We start from the raw sequence: 21,457 nt of genomic DNA, 5'->3' as shown, positions 1-21,457 counted from the left end.
ACCAGAATGGCCATGCAGCACTGAAGAGCTTATCTTGTGCTGGTGTCTTTCACTTGGGTCTCCAAGGGAGGAGACCAGGCTTAGGGCAGGACCAACACCTCCCTGCTCAGCACCAACAATCAGGAAGGGGCTCTGATAAGAAAGCATCCAGCTGGTTCTGAGCTCAACCACACCTTCCAGGTGTGGGTCTCAAAGCGCACACCTTGCGAACAGAAGAGCACTTGGTGCCCTCTCCTGCCAAATGGCTCCAATCACTCCAGTTGCATGCAGATTCCTCTCCTGGACAATTCCTGACCTTTCCAGGTCATCCAAGTCAGGTATGAAAATAAGCCATTCACTCCTGGGCCCAGAGTTAACAGCCATCAAAGCCTCAATAAATTACTTTAGGAATAACACCTGTTTTTAGCGGAGTCTACCTCATCTTTCTGGTCTCACCAAAGATAATTGTTCCAAGACAACCGTTCCTTTACCTGTGGCCAACAGGAGGCCGAGAGGGCACTGAAGCGGGTCCAGTGTAGGGGTGAGATAATAAAATAGACACAGTAGATGCAGATTAACAAGCAAAACAGTTTTTTTTTTTCAGACCCGATTTCATGATTAATATTTACAAGGAGAGGATCTATCCACATTTGCTGCTTATAATACTTTTTCCATCCAAATTCCTTGGTCTTGATGTACCTAGTTTAGCAGGTAACACCCCCTCCTTATAATGTAATAATATTTTCCACTGAAAAATAAGAGCGGAGGTTATTGGAAGTCCTAGAAGATGCTCCATGTCTTTATCCATAGGAGGCTTCTGTCAATTTCACCCCAACTATCAAATTCCCTATTGATGATCAAGTCCACTTGGGGTAGCCCACGATGCACCAGATCCAGAGATCTGAGAAACCTGAATGACAAGCTTTTACAAAACTCCACAGCCGACAGGAGAGCTCTGCTTCTTTTTCTTCAAAGCCGCCTTTCCAGCACGTGTCCAGAGTTTTGATTGACACTTCTCCAAACTTATATCTTTCCTAAATGACATTCTTTTGAGATTATAAATTAATCCTTTATTAACTCAATACAAATAAATGTCTTTACTGTTTCTAAGCTTTTAGTATAGAACTTAAGTCCCACAAATATTACAGGTGAAATGTGGTAGGCATATAAAAAAGAAACAAACTTCCAACCATACATCACCAAGTGACTAGATTCTGCTCTCTCTATCCTTCCCTGGCATCTTCCTTCATTGACAAGACCATGTGATTAAGTCTTTTCATTTTTCTCCTTCTAAAATCTTTTTTCTAGGGGCTGGGGCTGTGGCTCAGTGGCAGAGCACTTGACTGGCACATGCTAGGCACCAAGTTCGTTTCTTAGCACCGCATATAAATAAATAGAAAATAAAGGTACATCAACAACTAAAAACTATTTTTATTTTATAATTTTTTCTAACTTTAATTGAGAAATCAAAGGGGGCTGAAATAATCTTAGTTCTGGAGTAAGCAACAGCAATTTCTTGGTGCCATGTCATTCCCAGGCTGAACCTTCTATACGAAGAGCTATAAAGAACTTGATTTAATGAAGAAATTCCCAATGTTGACTAATTAAACTTAACATGTTGTAGTATGATTCAAAAATGTCAAATGTTGAAGTTGCTAAATATGTACATGTGATTTATTTTTATATTTAAGAATTCCGAAGTTTAATTTTTAAAACCTTACAAATGTAAAGAAAAATGTCATAAGTTAAAAAAATAAAGCAAATATGTACAACCATACTGAACACGTACTTTAAGTATTACATATATAGCATATGAACCAAATTCTTACCTTCATCATGAATTTCTGTAAGGACATAAGGAAAAGAGAAAAAATAGTAAGTATGTATTATTTTAATGTTTGTTTGAAAACATCTAATTTACCAAGACTCCATTTTTCTAAATGAAGCCACGTGAACAATAAAAAATTAAATTTCATTGTTTTTGCAACAAAACTTCGTATCAACTACATGCTAGAGGAAAGCTGCAGCAAGCAAAACTCTTAAAAGTGTTTTTACATTAGTTCTTCCATTTTCTGTGAAAACATGCCACTCAACTGAAATGCGTGATTCAATTGACAAGATATCTAAGCACCAAGAAAGAGGCATAATCTTAATTTATCCTCTGAAAATACTTAATAAAATAAACCTTTCATTTTATTCTTTGCATATAAATGCAGTGATATAAATAGCAACACAACTAACTTTGGTAAAAACAGATTAGAAGCAGGTAAGGTGTATTTAAACTACTGTGCTGCAATGAGCTGAGCACCCTTCATGCAAAACAGGCAGCAATTCCATCCATAGGACGTGGGAGGGAACCTAAAAGAGGATCACAGAAATGTTCCTCTCTTTCCCTTAAAATGACACTCTCCTCTCATGCATTAGAAGAGTTCTTTTTTCTCTACAAAACATTAAGTATATACATCCTCCTTCATTTTTCTCTAGATTCCCTCAAGTTTCCTGGACTTATTGCTGGAAAGATACAGAGATAAAACAGGAGGGAAAATAATGCCACATTTCCAAACTAACTCTAGCTGTTGGAACGTAATGGGAATCCCAGAGCAAAAGGACACACATCGCCACGTTAGTTTCAAAGAAATCAGCACAAGAAAGATTCCTAATATATATAATGATAGATATTACACTATTTCCCTGAAAATTACAGACAAGCAATACATATGGAAATTCCACCGAGACTGATAGTTTTTATTATAAGGGACAATGGTAAAGAACCTTCTCACTCCCAGTTTAAAAAAAGATAGTCTGTTCAATTACATATTTTGTAACTAATATTAATGATGAATGACATCAGGAAATCTATTTTCCATGTCAAAACTGACTAATCAAAAGCCTACGTGTGATTCACTAATGATGGAAATATAATTAAATTCAGAATTGGGAAAAAGCATTTTTAAACCTTAATTCAAAGAAACACAAAATCCAACATTTTGCAAAAGTACATGGTTTATCACAGATTTCTTCATGAGATTTTTTAATTGAGTGAGATTTGGGGTATTTTTCTTTAAAACATGCTCAGTCTGATTTTGACAGTTAGAAGTAGAAAAAGAATGATCAGTAGAATAACTGAGGCCTGCTCCACAAAATTTCTAAGTAGTGTTTGCAGGAAAAATAAAAGAAGAAAATCTGCATATGCAATAAGATGGAATGAATAATGCAAATTAGCAAAGCTAAAATATCCATCTGTACATATACACATAATTTCTAAAAGATAACCAAGAGCATGGAAGATTATTTGTAACATTATTAACATTAACTTTTTGTGCAAATCTCTAATTGGTCAATTTGGCTTAAGTTCCAGATATTATCAAAGTTAGAGCATTATGAGATTTTCCAAAGAGATTGTTCAAGGGCAAAGAATAAAGCAAACTCCATTAAAACAAGGAAGATGAATATATTATTTTAATCTCAGTGTAAACACTGCCTAAACATGATGAGAAGCAAACAGAAAAAGAGTAACCATAAAACACACTTTCAAGTAAATGACATCATGAGGAGAGAAAAGAAACTCAGAATAATCAACAGTGAAAAAAGTAGACTCTTCAGGTATAGAGAATATCACTTTCTGGTTTGCAATAAATTAATTTGGCTTATTTCACTAGGGAAGAGCTAAAATCTCATTAGGCAAACTGGAGCAGGGGTGATGACAGCTTGAGTTCTGACCTGTTTTTTGCCTTAGAAGAAATTTTTGGATGATCATCAGTTTGCACAGAAACACAAAGCAGGCGCAGGGGGTGGGGGGGGGGTTCTTTAGGGTAAAAGTAAAAGTAACAGTAACTCAGGGTCCCAGGCTGAGTTTAATTATTGCAGAACTGACAGGTCAAATGAAGTTCCAAATACGAGCATGAGCCAGGGGCAAAACCACCCATGCAGCACCTTAACACGAAAACCAGGGGAAGAAACTGCTAGTGGTACATCTTAACACCAACAAAGAACTGGGAGTCAAGTGGATGGCAAAAAGCAGAACTGTCCTTGGTATATAAGCTCACTCAGTACAGCGGATCTAAAAGACCTAAGGCATCTTCTTAGCAAATACAAAGAGTTATGAACAGAAAAGCAAGTTGAACAGCAATATTTGACTCTGAACTTTTCTGACAAATACTAGACACTTATCAGATGAACAATTAGATTCAATCTGTTAACAGTGCAAAGAAACAAACAATAATTCAGGGCACGTAGCAAAGGTCCTCTACCAAATGATGCCTTTCAGTGTGATCTTTGATCTTGTTTTTTTTAAGCCAGTATTTCAGTTTAGTGAAATGAAACACAAAATACTTTTATATAAGGACCTATGTGATAACTTTTAAATAAGCTTTAGCCAAAATAGCACCTCAAAAAGAATCAAGATGAGGAATTAGCAACAATGCAACAAACAGTAGGGGTCACTAGAAGGAATTACCAAGTGTGGTAATCAGAGAATAGGTCAAAACATAGTGCAGTTCCTCTCTAATATGAACTTCCACCCAGAAGGTGGCGTGTGGGGCTCTGCTCACCGAACGTCAATCAAAGATAAGCCTTTCTGCCCTCCTAGCTCCAGGTAGGTAGGGTGCTAGGAGACGTTAGGAGCCTCATAACCCTCCAACCGCCTACTCTCTTTTATGAGTGAGGAAGAATCTGTTGCTTCACTGTATTGAGAGAATGAGAAGTTGTTAAAACACCAAATACTTGGGTTTATAGGTGGTGATGTTTAATTAAGGATACTCCCAGTAATTGTAGGAAACAAAAGTAATCTAGCATGAACAATTCCAAGTTCTAAACATATCAATATACACTAATAACATATGTAGTTATATATTTGTGAAACTATTACCCTTGTGATGATGATATCCTATGTCAGTATTTAACTTCCTATGGTTTCCCCAATGAAAATATCCAAGACTGGACTGATGAGACAGACTTGGTGACTGCATGTTCACAAACTATCACGACAGGGCTTAGCTTTCAACCCATAAAAAGTAATTATAGGGCCAGGGTTGGGGCTCAATGGCAGAGTGCTTGCCTCGCACGTATGAGACACTGGGTTCCATCTTCAGCACCCCATAAAAATAAATAAAATAAAGGTATTGTGTCCATCTACAACTAAAAAAAATTTTTTTTAAGTAATTATACAGGTCCAGGGTTGTGGCTCAGTGGTAGACCGCTTGCCTAGCATACATGAGGCACTGGGTTCGATCCCCAGCACCATATAAAATACAATAAAAGGTATTGTGCCCATCTAAAACTGAAAAAAAAAAATTAAAAGGAAGTACTTATACATATAATTCCTACAGAAATGGTCTCATGCCACTCATGTTGATGGCTCCTATGAACATGGTCTTGTGTCACTGGCATCTAGTTGAAAGTGCATATAGATATGTTTTAAAAGAATACTATATATCTTTGGCAGATTTGTGGCAAATATTCTTTTTCAACCTATCACTCTATACAGACAGCATATAAATGGACCATCTTTCCTTTGGAGTGTAATGGATTTCTCCTTCCCTCCCTCCCTCTCCCCCCGCCCACAATCTAGTCCTTCTTTAGAAGGATAAAAGAAAATAAATGATTCTGAAAGCTACTCTAAGTCCTGACATTTTATCTCTGTGACAAATGTTTATATATCACAGAGCTCATAAACAAAGCTCTTCTTTACCAAGCTTGCCTCAAAAGAGAATTTCCCTAAGTTAAAAACAAAGTGAGCTCTGCAGAGGACATGTGGATAATAATGACCTAAAGATACCTGAAGCCTGCCCTATATGTATACAAATCAACAGTCATCTGTATCAGGATTTAAAAGATTCTGTATTTTCTTCCAAACCACTTTAAACATGAATGCACTTCCTATTTTTGATAACATGAAAGCGTTTCAAAAACCCTCACATAATAATAGCTGTGTGTAAAAATGCATGTTTTAAAACAATTACTGAGTTAGGAACATTTGAATTGATTACACATCTTAACAATTACAACATCAACATATTTCTCTAAAAAAATAAAAGTATAAGACATCATTTGGTCTATAAACAAGTTTTATATACAGCAATTTCCCAGTCTGTTCCATTCTTTTACTATCCCCATCCACTACCCAAAATCCTAGGCCTCCGGGTTGCAAACCAGTGGCATCACTTAGGGAGGGGCTGGGGAGAACAGACAGAAAGATCAGTTAATTACCTTCTAAGTAGGACTCAGAAATATTATTCTCTTTTAAAGTATGAAAAGCATCATTTCATCACTCAGTGGGTTTTTGTTTAAGTACAGGTGCACAGATGCCCCAAAGAGACACTGAGGAAGAGGGAGAGGATGAGACTGAGGGAGGAAAGGAATGAAGGACAGAGAAAGAGAGAAGATGAAGTGGGGCAGAGGCAAAGAGATTGATTGGCCTTTGACAAAGCTATCCAGAATAGCACTATCAGAAAACTGATCAAGAAGTCATTTCAATCTCCATATATATTTAAGTTTTATGAGGTTCCTAAAGGTCTGCGGTTGTTCAACATATTCCATACAAGTAAATTTAACACTTGTCCCAGAACAAAAAAATGACAAATACTAATACAATGCTGTACCACCCATCAAGGACACCAAGGGCAGTGGCTGGGGATCCACCTGCAGACCCTAGCTCACCTGCTGCTCCTAGCAGATGACCTACCTCCAAGCTGTCAGCAGCTTCAGTGTCTTGGAAAGAGCTGCTGGAGGGCCAAGAATCCTCCTACCCACCCGAGATTTCTGTCACCCCTTGCCCAGTGAAGGTGTCTTCAGGAGCAGGGAATGGCATACCTAGAGAGGGAGAGGCCAGAGGCTCACACAGCTGGCACAGGCTGCTGCTGGGGAGCCAATGCCAATAAGCCAATGTGGGAGGCCCTGGAGAGAGCCAGCCTAGGATGTTCCTAAGACACCAAGAGCTCTCGGGAGGAAGAAGTGAGAAGATGAGCATTTGCCTGTAGCTCCAGAACTGCAGGCCAGGCATTCCAGTGACAAGTGGCTTCCCCGGACACCTACCCGGTGCCTGCGGAGGAAGACAGCTTTGAATACCTGGCAAGCCCCATGTATGACACTGTGGCCAGAAGAGCGCTTTCCTGCCAACCTCCTCATTGCTCCTTCCCACTGCATCTGAAGAGGGCAGAAGTCTGGCACAGAGTGGGGGCCTGTGACACCTGACAGAGGAGGTGAGAAGCTGCTTCCCACAGGTCTTGCCTCCAGGCCTCCTCACTGGAGCACCTGAGCTGTCCCAGGGGTTTCACTTGCATGGGACGGAGCACTGTGATCACTCAAGTAAGACTTGTGTGCCCTGAGACCACTGTAGGGTGTTTCACTCTCTGAATATGAGAAAAGTTATGGTACCTGCTTCAGTGCAACCCAAGAGACAGACCAGATTGTTGCCCTTCCAGGTCAGGCTGCTACAGGACAATTTTAAGCTTCTCATGGATAAAGCCTAAGGTTCGAACAGACTCTCAAAGGGAGCAGTAGCTCCCATCTGAAATTTATTAACACCTGTCTATAGAATGTTCATCAGTGTTGTGAGATAGACCTGGCAGAGCTTCTGGTTTTATGGTATGTAAATGAATAGCCATTTCAGCATCACTGTGTTTTATCACCAATATGACGGTAATATTTAAGAATAAAAAAGGATTAGTACAGATTCTAATTCCATAGAGGAGGAGATTCTGGCCCACAAAGGTTGGCCTACATAAGGCTACAACACAGGGCACTGGCAAAGCTCAGCCTGGTGATGTCAGCTCAATGACATCTCCATCACCTTAGAACTAGAAGGTCCTCCCTAATGAAAACCTTACAAATAAACTTAATAAAATTAAATTTTAAGATGAGAGATTATTACGGAAATAAGAGAGAAAAACAACAGTGAGACAGATCAATAACTGGTGCGGAGAGGAACAAACAGTGCAACGATAGACATGTCACGATTTGCCTGTAGGTTCCATTTCCAGGAGAACATAAAGTGGCTTGAGTGGTTCTCAAGAAACACTGCCCTGGATCCAGCACAGGAATACACAGTGGAAGGAACCAGATGGAGGGAAACGGGTGCTTTAGGATGCTGGGCTCACAGGTGGCTCAGCTCATCTTAGGGGAAAGGGGCTTTCATTACCAAGACAACAACGAGGAACAGTGTGGATTGGAACCTTAACTCTAGACACAGAGGAAGGCACAGAACTTCACAAAGAAAGAGCTGAGGAAAGCAGTAGTAGCTTAGTGCTGAAGGAACAAGAGGATCCTTAGGAAGACAGAAGAGGCAGTTCTCAAAGATCAACCTGGTACCACTGCCATGGAAAAGTAAATTTAAAAGCAAAAGTTCCTGACCATAAAGGGCTGAAAGATGGGACACAAAAAATTGCAGAAAGCAAGGTGGCCATGAAGTTGTTTGGGGATGACAAGGCCCTGAAGGGCCACTGAGAATTAGGAAGACCCTGCAAACAAGAGAACTGGGTCCAAGGACCAGAGGGCACAACAAAGCAAACACTCAGCCATCAGCTCAGCCAGCCTCCAAGGAGCCAGCTCTGACGTCACAGAGCAGACCACCCAGCCAGGAGGAGCCTGGCTGCTTGGCACTCTTGGGGGAAACTGGGCCGGGGACAAGAGCCCCGTGAGACAATAACCTCTAGAACGCTGGGTGGGGGAGCCAAGAGACTGGACTCACCCAGCTTCTCCTAGCAGATGAGGACACTGATACTCAGGGCAGTAACACCACTCCCTCAAGTTGCACACCTTGACCACAGGGCACCGAGACGCAGCCTCCGGAATCCCAGCTGCATTTTCCACAGGATACAGCTCTCACCTTCACTTTTTAAGATTATAGAAATATACTGAGCTTCCTTTTTCTGTAGTACAGGGGACAATTTAAGAGCTAAGCCAGATTGAGATTAAGCAGCCAAGTCTTTGGAAAAAGACAGTGTTAATAATGAGACCTTTTGTGTTGGACAGAAGTGCATAGACCCTCATGTAAGTAAAGCCAATCCTACACACGCCCTGTAGCTCTGGGGATGCACAGTGTGCTCACAAAACCTGTCTCCCAAGAAGCAAAACCAGAAGCGAGTCAGGGCCTGACGGCACCCCTGGAAAGGGTCTGCTCACCAGAGCAGGTAGTGCGAACAGACGGGACAAGCCACGCTGGAAGCAAAATAAAAGGGTTAGAGGCAACAGCAGACATGCACTTTCCATCCCAGCTCCTTTGTAAATACAGGAAACACATACCCATTTTTCCACATCAACTTGCTGTGGAAAGAAAAAGCCAAAATAAATTTTTAAAAAACAAACAACAAACAAGTAAATACCTAGCACTGTTGAACTACTGTCATTTAAATCAAATGAAATGTGGTCCCTGCACCAAAATCTACTTCAAAGTCTAAGAAACAGTATTCATACTTCTAATTAACAATATTTAATCTCATCAGACAGAAAAAGCTCAATGTAACCATCAGAACATCAGCAGGCATTCGGCAGGAACTGCAACAGGTACATGAAATAATGATTCTCTAATGTTCAGGAAAAAAAAGTGAACATTTACCCACTTCTCAAACATACCAGGCCTCCTGCTTCAGGAGCTACTAACTAAAAAAAAAAAAAAAAAAGTTAACTAAAAAAAGATCAATTTGGAGACAAAGCATCTAACTATAATTTTTCTTATGACATTTAAAGTAAAATTCCTCTTACCTCATTCTTTTGAAGATTACATAAAATTGCCCATTATATGAAAAAATGGCATGTTTTGTCAAATCACTCCAACATCATATGGGAATAAAATTATTTTTAAAGTTTTATTTAGTGATGAATGTTTTGGTCACATAATTATGTGACTTTCTGAAACATAAGTGACCACAATTACATCCAAAGTTTAAATAGAATAAAAAAAGCCATCTGTCCACAAAGACTGCTATAGCATCCCAGGATTCAGAGAAAATCAATTGGAATAGAAAATTCTATGACTGAGGGATAGTCTCAGTCTTAAAGTTTCCATAATTTGCGGCTTCTTTAGAATGTATGGTTTGTGTCCTATGAGAATTGAGATTTATTTCAGACTCTTCATGCCTAAGTTAAACTGTAATTTTTCTTCCTTAGAAAATTCATTAACAAGTAAGAGGCAAAAGCCACTGAGAGGGAAATCTTGGGCTAAAGCTAGAAACCTCCATTCCTTAGAAGTGAATTCCTGGGAGCCACATTTATTTACAGAGTGGTTTCTTTTTTTAACATTTATAAAAAGATATTAAGGATATCAATTTAAATAAACAGGAAGATTTTCTTTTGAAGCCATGGTGAGATTCAATAGGTTACTTGCAAGAGTATTTTGGCTTCTTTTATAATTTATTTAGTCTTCAGAAAAACCTGTTCTAAACTTACTCCTTCTCTGCATTTTAAAAACACACAGTTTTTATTGAAGAAGGAACACTACTAGAGAGAAAGGCCTGGTTTTCAGTGTGCAGTATTCATTGTCATGGAAAGTTCCAGTCCTCACTAGATCATTAACCCATTCAAGTAATGAGTTCATTTTCCAAGTCCTGGGGGGAAAGGCAGTAGAACAGCTTATCCAGTAGAGCACAGGTGTCATGTGCTTTTCCACCCTCAAAGGACAAGTGCTTACATTTATGTTCTTCCAAGGAAAACCATTCAAGAAAGTTGTGAAACGATTTCCTTTCCATATTTTTCAGGAAAAGAGAATATGACATAGCTTTAGTGACAATGATAATTATCAAAAAACATCTCATGCCATCACGTTCATTTCTACATATTCAACATGGACACATGTCAAGCACAAAGACAGGCACTGTGGAATGAACAAAAACACTTGTCATCAGGGTCATTATTAACTACCACCAGCAATGGAAGCATTTTAACGACGTATATTACAGAAGAGAAACACAACACCTTGGAAAGCAAGGATGAGTAGTAATGACATAACAGGTCCCAGAGAGAGGCCTAGCAACAGCATGGGCTGGGGTGTATCATCAGCTAGACACACAAACGAGACAAACGGTCTGGGGTTCAGAGACTGACTGAAGGACAACAGAGGTGTAACTGCACATAAGCAAAGCAGAGCAATTTCATGACACATCCTCCTATTGCTGTTAACAAGGATCATTTGATTAAATCCCTGCAAATGGTGAGAAGAGCCATTTATATGGAACCAATCAAGGAAGAGAAATATAAAACTCACAATGAACTTGACTTCACGATGAACTTAATTTTAGAACTATTACCAAATCCACAAAACATAAAACAAATGAACATTTTCCCAGTAACTTATTATCTAACTATGTGGGATTTTTAAGAAATACAGAAATTCCATTACTTCAGCAAATAGAGAATATTCTTATATCTGTAGGAAACTGTATTAAATGTCTTCTCATATTAACACTAATAAAAAGGGAAACTTCATTTTTAAAATAAAAACAATATTTCCCTTAAAGGAAACATTAGTAATTTAAATGTTAATTTGATTAAGCAGAGGACATGAGAATTCAATACAATAGTAATTATTTATGGGTTGTAATTTATAGTTCTAAATTATATCATACAAAAGATGAATGATTCATACATCATTTATTTTTGCATTCATATTTTAATTAAAAATTTAGAACACATAAACATGAATTATTCTATAACTTTAAAAAAGTTTGTTGCTCCTTCCAAATAACCTTATTTTACTGTTTAAGACAAATTTCATTATCATCAAATCTATATATCACATTTTAAGTATTTACGATAGTTAAATGGGTAATATGTGCCAAGGCCCCTAGTATATGCCTAAAATCCCAGAAAATACTAAATAATTGCTGTTTTTTCCCTATATTAGCTGTAACATTGCTACATAATACTAGAGTTAATGTCTCCTTCTGTATTTTACACCTTGTGCCTCTTTTGCATACTAGCTTTGTACTCTGGGGCCATTATTAAGTAAAGTGAGGGCTAGCTGAACAGAAGCATCATATCATGAGAGTCCATCTAATAACGAAGAAGGCCTTTCAATGACTATCAGGAGCGGAGCATAGACAGTATGGATATGCTGGATGAAAGAACGATTCATTTCCTGGACAGAACAGAGCAGCATGGTATGAGATTTTACCATGATATTCACAGAATTTAAAACTTACAAATTGTTTATTTCTGGCATTTTTTTCACTTAATATTTGTGAATTGTAGTTGACCGTAGACAACTAAAACCACAGAAAGTAAAACCACAGATGAGAAGACAACTATACTGTGTGCCAGTCTTTGAACTGCACAACTCATGATTTTATTATCTACATTTCACATGTAAGGAAGCCAATGACATATAAAGGTGTTACAAATCTTCCACAACAGAAAATCAAGTGTCACTAGATGGTAGAGATTAACTTGCAATTGGATATCTAACTCAATGGTCACAAACTCAAGGTATAATACTCTTTTTTATTTTGTTTCATACTTTTAATCTGTGTTGAATTCAGAATTGCCAAACAGCTGATTTCTTATGATAGTTACCACCTAACAGGATGTGTTCACAAAAAACATAACATCAAGAGAATAGCACAACACACTAGAAATTCTCACAACATCAAGTACATGAGCTCCAGTTGTTCCACTAACGATGTTGTTTTTATGTAGATAAACATTTTAAGACAGTTATAAGAACAAGATATCAACTGTGAATTTACATTTTTGGTACTAAAATGTGATACAAGAAAAAAAAAATATTTGATGAATGCCTATAATCCATTCCCACTGTAATTTTTTTTTAGAGAAAACCAAACTTTATTCTATAAATAACTACCCATAATACCTGTTATTTAATATTAAGAATGGGGGGATAGAGGTAGAAATTGAAAATTCTGTGTTCCAGGGGACTCAAAATATAATGAAGTCATTCAGAAATTTTTAAATTAAATTCTGATTTGAAAGGGCTATGTTTTCACTGAACATAACAGGCACACAAAGATAAAAATCAGGAGTGCATTGCTTGCTAAAATTTTACTAATAAGCCTATGCAATCAGCATCCTGATCTAAAAACAGAAAAGAACTCATGATCCAGAAGCTGCCATCACATCCTCTCCCAAGGTGACTGTGATTCTATCCCCCGACAAGGTGACGGATTCTATCCCTCCCACAGCGACTTGTTTTGCATTTATTGATTTTGGATAAAAGGCTACACTCTTTTGTATTTAGCTTCCTTAAAAGATGTTAAGTTTGTGAAATTATTAAAAGTTATTTCTTACTTGCAGAGTATCCCATTGTATGAATACATCACAACTTATTTATCCATTTACATGTTGATAAATATTCAGGTTGACTCTTGAGGGTATGACAGATCATTTTGTGATGAACATCGCCATTTTGGTGGACACTTGGATATGTTTCCACTGGGTATGCATGAACAGTGGAATAATTGGGTTGTTTATAAACATTTGGCCACAGCACACACTGATGGTTTCCAGGAGGTCCTATGAACCCACACACCCATCAGTAAAGCATGGCTTGCAGCTGCTCCAGGTCTTCCCCAATCCACACTTCGTATCACTGGTACCTTGAGCTTCTGCTGTCCTGGGTGTGCAGGAGTGCCCCAACACAGCTCTGTCTGCATATGTCCAACACTCATTGGATGAGGCTCCTCTTCATATATCTTTATACCTCTGAGCATCCACCCTCAGGAAGTGTTTAAGTTTTACCGTTTTCTCAATTAGGCATCTATCTTCACTTATCTGCATTTGTTGGAGCACTTGTATTTTCAAGCAAGGCTCCTCTGTCAAATATATGCACTGCTAATGTCTGCTCCAGCATGGATCTCGCCTTCTCAGTCTCCCACCAGAAATTTTGATAAACAGACCATCTTAAGCAGGATACAGTTTATTAATCCTTTCCTTCATTACTGTGGCGTTTTCTCAGGAAGTTTCTCCTACATTGTCTTCTAGAAAGGTCACTGTTTTACCTTTCACCTGAGAGCTACAGTTCACGTGGTACTGATCAGTGCGTGTGTTGGTAGGGAGGTACCAAGGGTTGTCCCTCCATCCAAGGTAGCTGTCCAGTCAACCCCACACCCATTCCAGAATGAGGATCTACTGCCCTGCAAGGTCAACTACTAATGTGTCAAAAAGTGAACTCATGGTTCTCCTTCAGAACTCTTTTCTACCAGGGCCTATTTTTCTATCTCTGTGCTAACAAACTGTCTTAATTATTATAACATTAAAAGAAGTCTCAACATCTGGTAGATAAAGACTCCAAATTTGTTCAACATTATATTTATAATATACCCTTCTTCATTTCCTGTAATGCCCACAATTTTCAAACACAAGAGAAAGACCCTGAAATTTACATGAAAACTGCAGTGATCTATGGATTATTTTGGAAATAAGTACCATCTATATAATGTCAAGCCTCCTGGTAATGAACAGAGGTGGCATTTCTTCTCATGATAATCTTTCAAAATGCTTTCAATTTTCTGTGTAAAGATTTGTACATCATCCATTGGAATTATCCCCAGGTATATGATGATTTATTATACTACTTAAGGGGATTCATTTACAAATTTTTATTTTGCAATTACTTTTTGCTAACATATAGAAAGGTAACTCCATAATTCACGCTCAACACCGTTTTTTCTTCACTCACTTTTTAATTCTAAAAGTGTCCATTTTTTGTACCTGCATTCAACATTGTACTGAAAGAATAAGATTTCACTGATTTTTCCAGTCTATTGATATATTTCTTTCAGTTTAATGAAGTTTCCTTAATTTATGGACATACTAGTATTACATAAACAGATGTTTCATTTTTGAAACATTTTTATGGTATAAAAAACTTCTTTCATTCCTCTCTGAACACGGTGACACACAATAAGTGGTTTTGTGAACACATAATTGATTTTTGAATCCCAACCTGGTTTTAATATTTGATACATTGATTTGCTCTTATTTTGTGGACCATGTTTATACATCTATGTCCATGTTGGATAGAATAGCTTTTTCTTTGTGAAGTCTTTGTCATGTTTTAGCATCAGGGTTCTAAGTGGGCCTCATAAAATCAGCTGAAACTGTTCTCAGTGTTGAAGATTGATATTAGTGGTTCCTTAATGGTTTGGTAGACCTGACCATGGAGGTCACGTGGGCCTGGACTTCTCTGTGGCAGTAATGCATTTAATTTTAATAGTTCATATTTCCCACTTCTTATGTGAGAGAATTTTTTTTTTGAAATTTCAGTATCAATGGAATGACTTTGATACCTTGTGTCTCTGAAGTTAAATTATTCTCTTCATTACTTCTTCTTTCTACATTTTGGGGGCTTAATATTTTCCTTTATATTCCTGAAATACTCAGGTAATCATTCAGTCAGTATTCTGCATTTAGGGCCCAAAACACTACAAACAATATTAACTGCATCAGTAATTTTAGATATATCTCATTTTTCCATTATTATCCAGTTTGAAATATTTTATAAATTTTCCACTATAATTAACTTTTTTCATAGATTTATGGGTTTTATTTATTTTATTAGCTTAATTGTATAATGGTCAGAATATACTAAATTATTTCAAACCTTTGAAATTTATACTTGCAATTTTGGTAAATGTTCCACCTGCCCTTGAAATAAATGTGCACTTTGTCAACACCTGGTGCAGTATTTGGTACATGTTTGTGTGTGTTTATCAATCATGCTGTTCAGATTCTATATCCTCATTGACTGACATGCCTGCTTATTGTAATAGTTATTGAGAGAATATGGTTATGTTGCAGATCAGTTTAGTTTTCCTTATAATTTTGTCCATTTAGGGCTTTACAAATTTAAAAGATATGTCATTAGATTCATATAAATTCATAATTTTATTTTTCTTATAAACTCACCATCTCATAATGAAATGCCCATTTTCATTTCTGGCAATACGCCTCACCATTAATTCTTTTTCACGTAGTAATATAACAGAACCAGTGTCCTTTCCATGCAACTTGCCCATTAAGTACAACTTTGCCAACCTGTTACTTTGGGTCTTTATCCTTTCTGGGATACAGTCTCAAGGTAAGCCTCTGCAGAGAAAACAGTGTTCAACTGCTCATGGTGTTGAGTCAAGTCTCAAAATGCATGAATTTGTCCCTGCCTTCCTCCATTCTGTGAATGGCTCAAGCCCAGGCCTCTGGCATTTAGGACAAAGTTCTGTGCTGAGCTACAACCCTAGCCCTGCCTATAAATTTTAATTGAAGTACTTTGTCCATTGAAGTACATTTCCATTTAATGTTACCAAAATATGAGTTTGTATTTACCATATTTGTATCCTATTGCCTCAGGTTCTTTTAGAAGTTTCTAAAATATAATATACATGTCAAAAATTTCTCTACCTTAAATTACACAACTTCAGTGCTTTAAAGTTTATTTACAGAGTTGTGCACCATCATGAAAATCTTATTTCAGAAAAGATTCAGTCTCATGCATTCTTATTTTCTCTTTCTTCCTCCTTTTATATTAATCATACTGGGATATTCCATCCTCCCCCTAAAGGCTACTGGTTATCCTTTATTAATCTTTTAGTTGGTACCCTAGAGATTATATATGCATCCGTGGCACTAATAATTAAATACAGGTTAATAACTGTACTATGTTCCAGAAAAAGTCGAGATGGACATCATTACCCTTGGAACATGTGTCAACAAGCAGACGCCTTTTCATTTGTGTTCTAACTGCTCTGCATCTCAACACAATGTATATTTCAAAGTCCTACCTTTCCGAGAGTGTCAGGCTCACCTCAGTGAACTTCTAGTCTCTCTAGGATTATGGATCTCCCCAAGTGCTGAGCTACCTCAGAAGTTTCCAAAGCCTCTGAACCCTTCTTTTTCTTTTATTATCTGTTTATTTTTAGTAATTTATCACCTCAATTAAATCCTTCTAAAACTTTTTTTAATTTGGGGAGCTTTCTTTTCTCCACAGCTAGAATACTGGCTGGCTGGAAACTGAAAAGGAAACCACTGAACTTTTTTTCTAAAATTTTCAAATAAGGTCTCATCCAAAGGTTCAAAACAAATTCTAACAACTTTGGTTTGGGCCCATAGGTTTCCTCCCCAATAAAAACCATGTGTGTGATACACAGATTCCCTGGAATAAGACATTTAACAAAGTGACCCAATTGCCAGTCAACAAGGAATTAAATGAAAGTCCCACTGTACACTTTCATTAAAACATTTGCATATGGGTATAAGTCAACTGTATTTTTTAGAATTATTTGTTCTAATTAGTTATACATGACAGTAGAATGCCTTTCGATTCTAATACATAAATGGAGTTTTTCATTTCTCTGGTTGTACAGGAAGTACAGTCACACCATTCATATCTTCATACATGGACTTAGGGTAATGATGTCCATCTTAATCTACCACCCTTCCTACTGAAGCCAGAATTAGGCAGCCAGTAGAGTTAAATAAATCGAGTCAGGTCAGATCAAGGAGGCCAATTTTGAGTGAGTCCCAATTAACTGTCCCCTGAGGGATTGAAATGTTAATTCCTTCAGAGCCCTTCCTTCACTTTTATCAAGAACCTCCCCCTGCTCCAACCTGTTGCTAAGGTAACCTGTCTGGGAATTGCCCCTCCCTACAGGGAGCTATAAGATCATTAATTAATGTGTCCTGGGCTGCTCCATCCTTCCCTTCCCCTTCAGCCCACCTGTTTCCCACCTTCTGGGCATCCCAGCAAGCACTTCCTAGGCCTAGTCAAATGCCTAGTCACTTACACAGGAAGGAGAAAGATAAGGGGAAGAGGACAGTAGAACAAAGGAAGCCTAGGACAAAAGGGCAGAACACCTTGCTTCTTGGGATACCAGGATACCAGCTATGGCCCCCTCCTCCCTCCCAGGAAAAGTATGAGTTACCCCCTTTTTAATAAACCTTGCTTTATATGCTTGACTCAGCATGCTTCTCTAATGTTCAAACTTCAACACACGAGGAAGCAGAACTCGTCACGGATAACCAGCAGTATCACTACCCCAATACCCCCTCCCTTTTCCTCCTTCCCTTTGCTCTATACAAATTTCCTCCATTCCTTCCATGCTCTCCCAACATTATGGATCGGTATACTCATATCAGAGAAAACATTCAGCCTTTGGTTTTGGGGGGATTGGCTTACTTCACTTAGCATGATATTCCTCCAATTTGAACCATTTACCAGCAAATGCCATGATTTTATTCTCTTTTAATGCTGAGTAATATTCCATTGTGTATATATACCCGTTTCTTTATCCATTCATCAATTGAAGGATATCTAGGTTGGTTCCACTGTTTAGCTATTGTGAATTGTGCTGCTATGATCATTGATGTGGCTCCATCACTGTAGTATGCCATTTTTAAGTCCTTTGGGTATAAACCAAGGAGTGAGATAACTAGGTCAAATGGTAGTTCCATTCCAAGTTCTCTAAGGAATCTCCATACTGCTTTCCAGAGTGGTTGTACCAATTTGCAGTCCCACCAGCAGTGTAAGATTGTGCCGTTTCCCCCACATCCTCTCCAAAACTTATTGTTGCTTGAATTCTTGATAACTGCCATTCTGACTGGAGTGAGATAAAATCTGTTTTGATTTGCATTTCTCTAATTAGTAGAGATACTGAACATTTGTTCATATATTTGTTGATCGATTGTATATCCTCTGACAAGCGTCTGTTCAGTTCCTTGACCCATTTATTGAGTGGGTTATTTGTTTTTTTGGTGTTAAGGTTTTCGAGTTCTTTATATATCCTGGAGATTAGTGGTCTGATGTGTGTGTGGTAAAAAATGTAGTCCCATTCTGTAGGCTCTCTATTCACCTCAGTGAATGTTTCTTTTGCTAAGAAGTTTTTTAGATTGAATCCATCCCATTTATTGATTCTTGCGCTATGAGTCTTATTAAGAAAATCGGGGCCTAATTCCACATGACAGAGATTTGGGCCTATTTTTTCTTCTATTAGGTGAGGTCTCAGGTCTAATTTCTAGGTCCTTGATCTACTTTGAGTTTTGTGCATGGTGAGAGATAGGGACTTAATTTCATTTTGCTGCCTATGAAGTTCCAGTTTTCCCAGCACCATTTGTTGTTGTGGGTTAATCTCTGTGTCCTCTATTCTGAGGCATTGGTCTACAAGTCTATTTTGGTGCCAATACCATGCCATTTTTGTTACTATTGCTCTGTAGTGTAGTTTAAGGTCTGGTATCATGATACCACCTGCTTCACTCTTCTTGCTAAGTATTGCTTTGGCTATTCTGGGTGTCTTATTTTTCAAGATGAGTTTCATGATTGCTTATTAAAATACAATTGACTTAAAAGCAATCAGTTTATGCCTTGAAAATTGAAATGGAAAGAAACAAGTATTTAACTACAATTTGTTAAATTATAAACTAACATTTATACCTCTTGACATAGGCATTGCATTGGTAGACTTGCTTTCTGTCCTATAACTAGTATTTCCATTAGTTAGAAGCTACTTTATTTACCTTTTTCCATCTTTACATGTGTTTTAAAATGGCGGAACTACAGACGCAGCACTGGACCTCCAACAGAGCTCTCAGGTACAGAAATGGAAAATGCAAAGTACTAAATTAGGACACAGATACAACATTTATGTTAGGGAAATTATAAATAATTAAAGAGCATCTCTGTGTAGTAAAATGTTAAATGTGATTTCTATTTTAAACTGCATGAGACTGCAAACTCCTTCCTATCAGTATGAGAAAGAAATTTACCACAAATTTAATTAAGCAAATGAAGTCACAAATGTAAGTCCAGTAACTTGTTAAAGACACTGGCCCAATTTTCTGGCTTTACTGATTTTGCATTAATCAGGCAGAACTCCCTTGTTTTTTAGATATTGAACAATGAAGTAGATTTAGCGCAATAATCTTAACAGTCTTCCACACTAACACACATATTACCTAATTCAAGGAAAGACTTTAGAACTTTTTATCACATTTTTTATTTTTTTTCTCTTTTAAAAAATTTAAGCCAGGGGCTGGGGTTGTGGCTCCATGGTACAGTGCTCCCCTAGCACATATAAGGCGCTGGGTTCGATCCTCAGCACCACATAAAAATAAACAAAGGTATTGTGTCCAACTGAAAAAAAAAAAATTAAGCCAGGCAACAAAACCCAAGATCTACCATTTCCTAAATAATTCCTGTGTTAGAACAGGTGTGAGCCTAAGCAACTCCATTTTAAAAACTCCAGTTTGAAACCTGCAGTCTCAGACACATCCAACAGATCCCTCCAGTATGGCCTCAGACAAGTTACTTCCCCTCACCCTGATGATAAACAGAGTGAAGCCCCTGGCAGGCTGTCTTCACCTGGTAAAAGGGAAAGGTGAAAAAATCAGGGTGGAGACCACCAGTCCAAATGTTTCTGATCCCAGCATAAATGATGTCACTGAATCCAGTGGTAGCTGATAAGGATTGAAAGGGGGCTCAAAAGCCCCAAAATTTAGCATAAATAATAGAGCTAATGAACAGGGATTCAGCCAGCCGAAACAAGGATGCACTGGAGCTGGAAAGCCTGATGAGGATCTGGACTGACATCTCATCACTTGTCGTCATTTCCTGTATCTCTGCCTGATCCTTACCGCTCTCAAACTCTACCACCTCGTCGGGACCTTGGTGAGAGCCACAACTTCTTCCTACAACCCTCTCCTCAACTGGTCGTCTACTCCATGCCAGGAAAAGCCTGCCTTGGTTCCGGACCTGATCACCGTGGTCTGAGTGAGTGTGCATATACTGGACGTAAAGTCTAAGGCTTGAGACTTCTGAACTTAGCATGTACAGGGAATGTCTGTAACTAGCCTGTCATGGTTAAGTGTTTTGCAGTGCTTAGAATTAATCTACAATTGTTTGCTGTGAATGGATTATGTCTATTGCAGTGCCTAGCATTAAGGATTGTTGTTTTCTTGATTAAGAACCTATAGAGTGAAACTGTATTGAGTAATTTGAGTGAATAAAGCATTGAAAGGGGCAGAAGCGCATGGATATTCTTTATTTCTCCCCTCAACTACATACATTGCAATTTCCCCCCCTCAAGACAACAGGACAGTTCTTAGAATACTACTTAAATGCTGTCTGAATTTGCCTAAACCCTCAGGAAAACATGTATACTTTTATCTCACAGTAAATACTACTTTCTAAAAGCATAGAATATGCTAAAATGGCTCTTGCATAAACTTCCAAGTTAACAAATTCAAGTGGATAGATACTAATAATGTAGTCACTCTCTCCCATGTAGGCTACATATCAGAATTAGTAAGTACAATTAAATACCACAAGTAATTTCATGTGGGAGAATCAACAGTCAAGAAGAGGATGAACTTGGAAGGAAAGGGCAATGAGAGAGGACAGCCTCATTACTAAACATTGAAATGTTTCTAAAATGTCAGATCATTAAATCAGGAAAGTTGACAATAACAGCCATGCTTGTGTGACAGAATACTTAGTGCAGAGCAACAGCCTGGGAACGGGTGTGAATTTACTGTACAATGTAAA

The 21,457-nt window shown here is 38.0% G+C and overlaps 1 protein-coding gene across 1 annotated transcript in view; it reads right to left on the bottom strand.

Annotated features, from left to right (window-relative positions):
* Window positions 1-21,457, bottom strand: part of Ryr2 (ryanodine receptor 2) — a 478,528-nt gene that overhangs the window by 358,754 nt on the left and 98,317 nt on the right. Inside the window, exons 5-6 of the mRNA XM_027947992.2 lie at window positions 9,220-9,240; window positions 1,809-1,823 (exon numbers count right to left, since the gene is read on the bottom strand). Of these exons, the coding sequence (XP_027803793.2) occupies window positions 1,809-1,823; window positions 9,220-9,240 (36 nt within the window). The remainder of the gene's footprint in view (window positions 1-1,808; window positions 1,824-9,219; window positions 9,241-21,457) is intronic.

Source organism: Marmota flaviventris, chromosome 12 (assembly GCF_047511675.1).
Source record: "Marmota flaviventris isolate mMarFla1 chromosome 12, mMarFla1.hap1, whole genome shotgun sequence".
NCBI classification, from domain to species: domain Eukaryota; kingdom Metazoa; phylum Chordata; class Mammalia; order Rodentia; family Sciuridae; genus Marmota; species Marmota flaviventris.
This window is presented reverse-complemented; position numbering and strand designations above follow the sequence as displayed.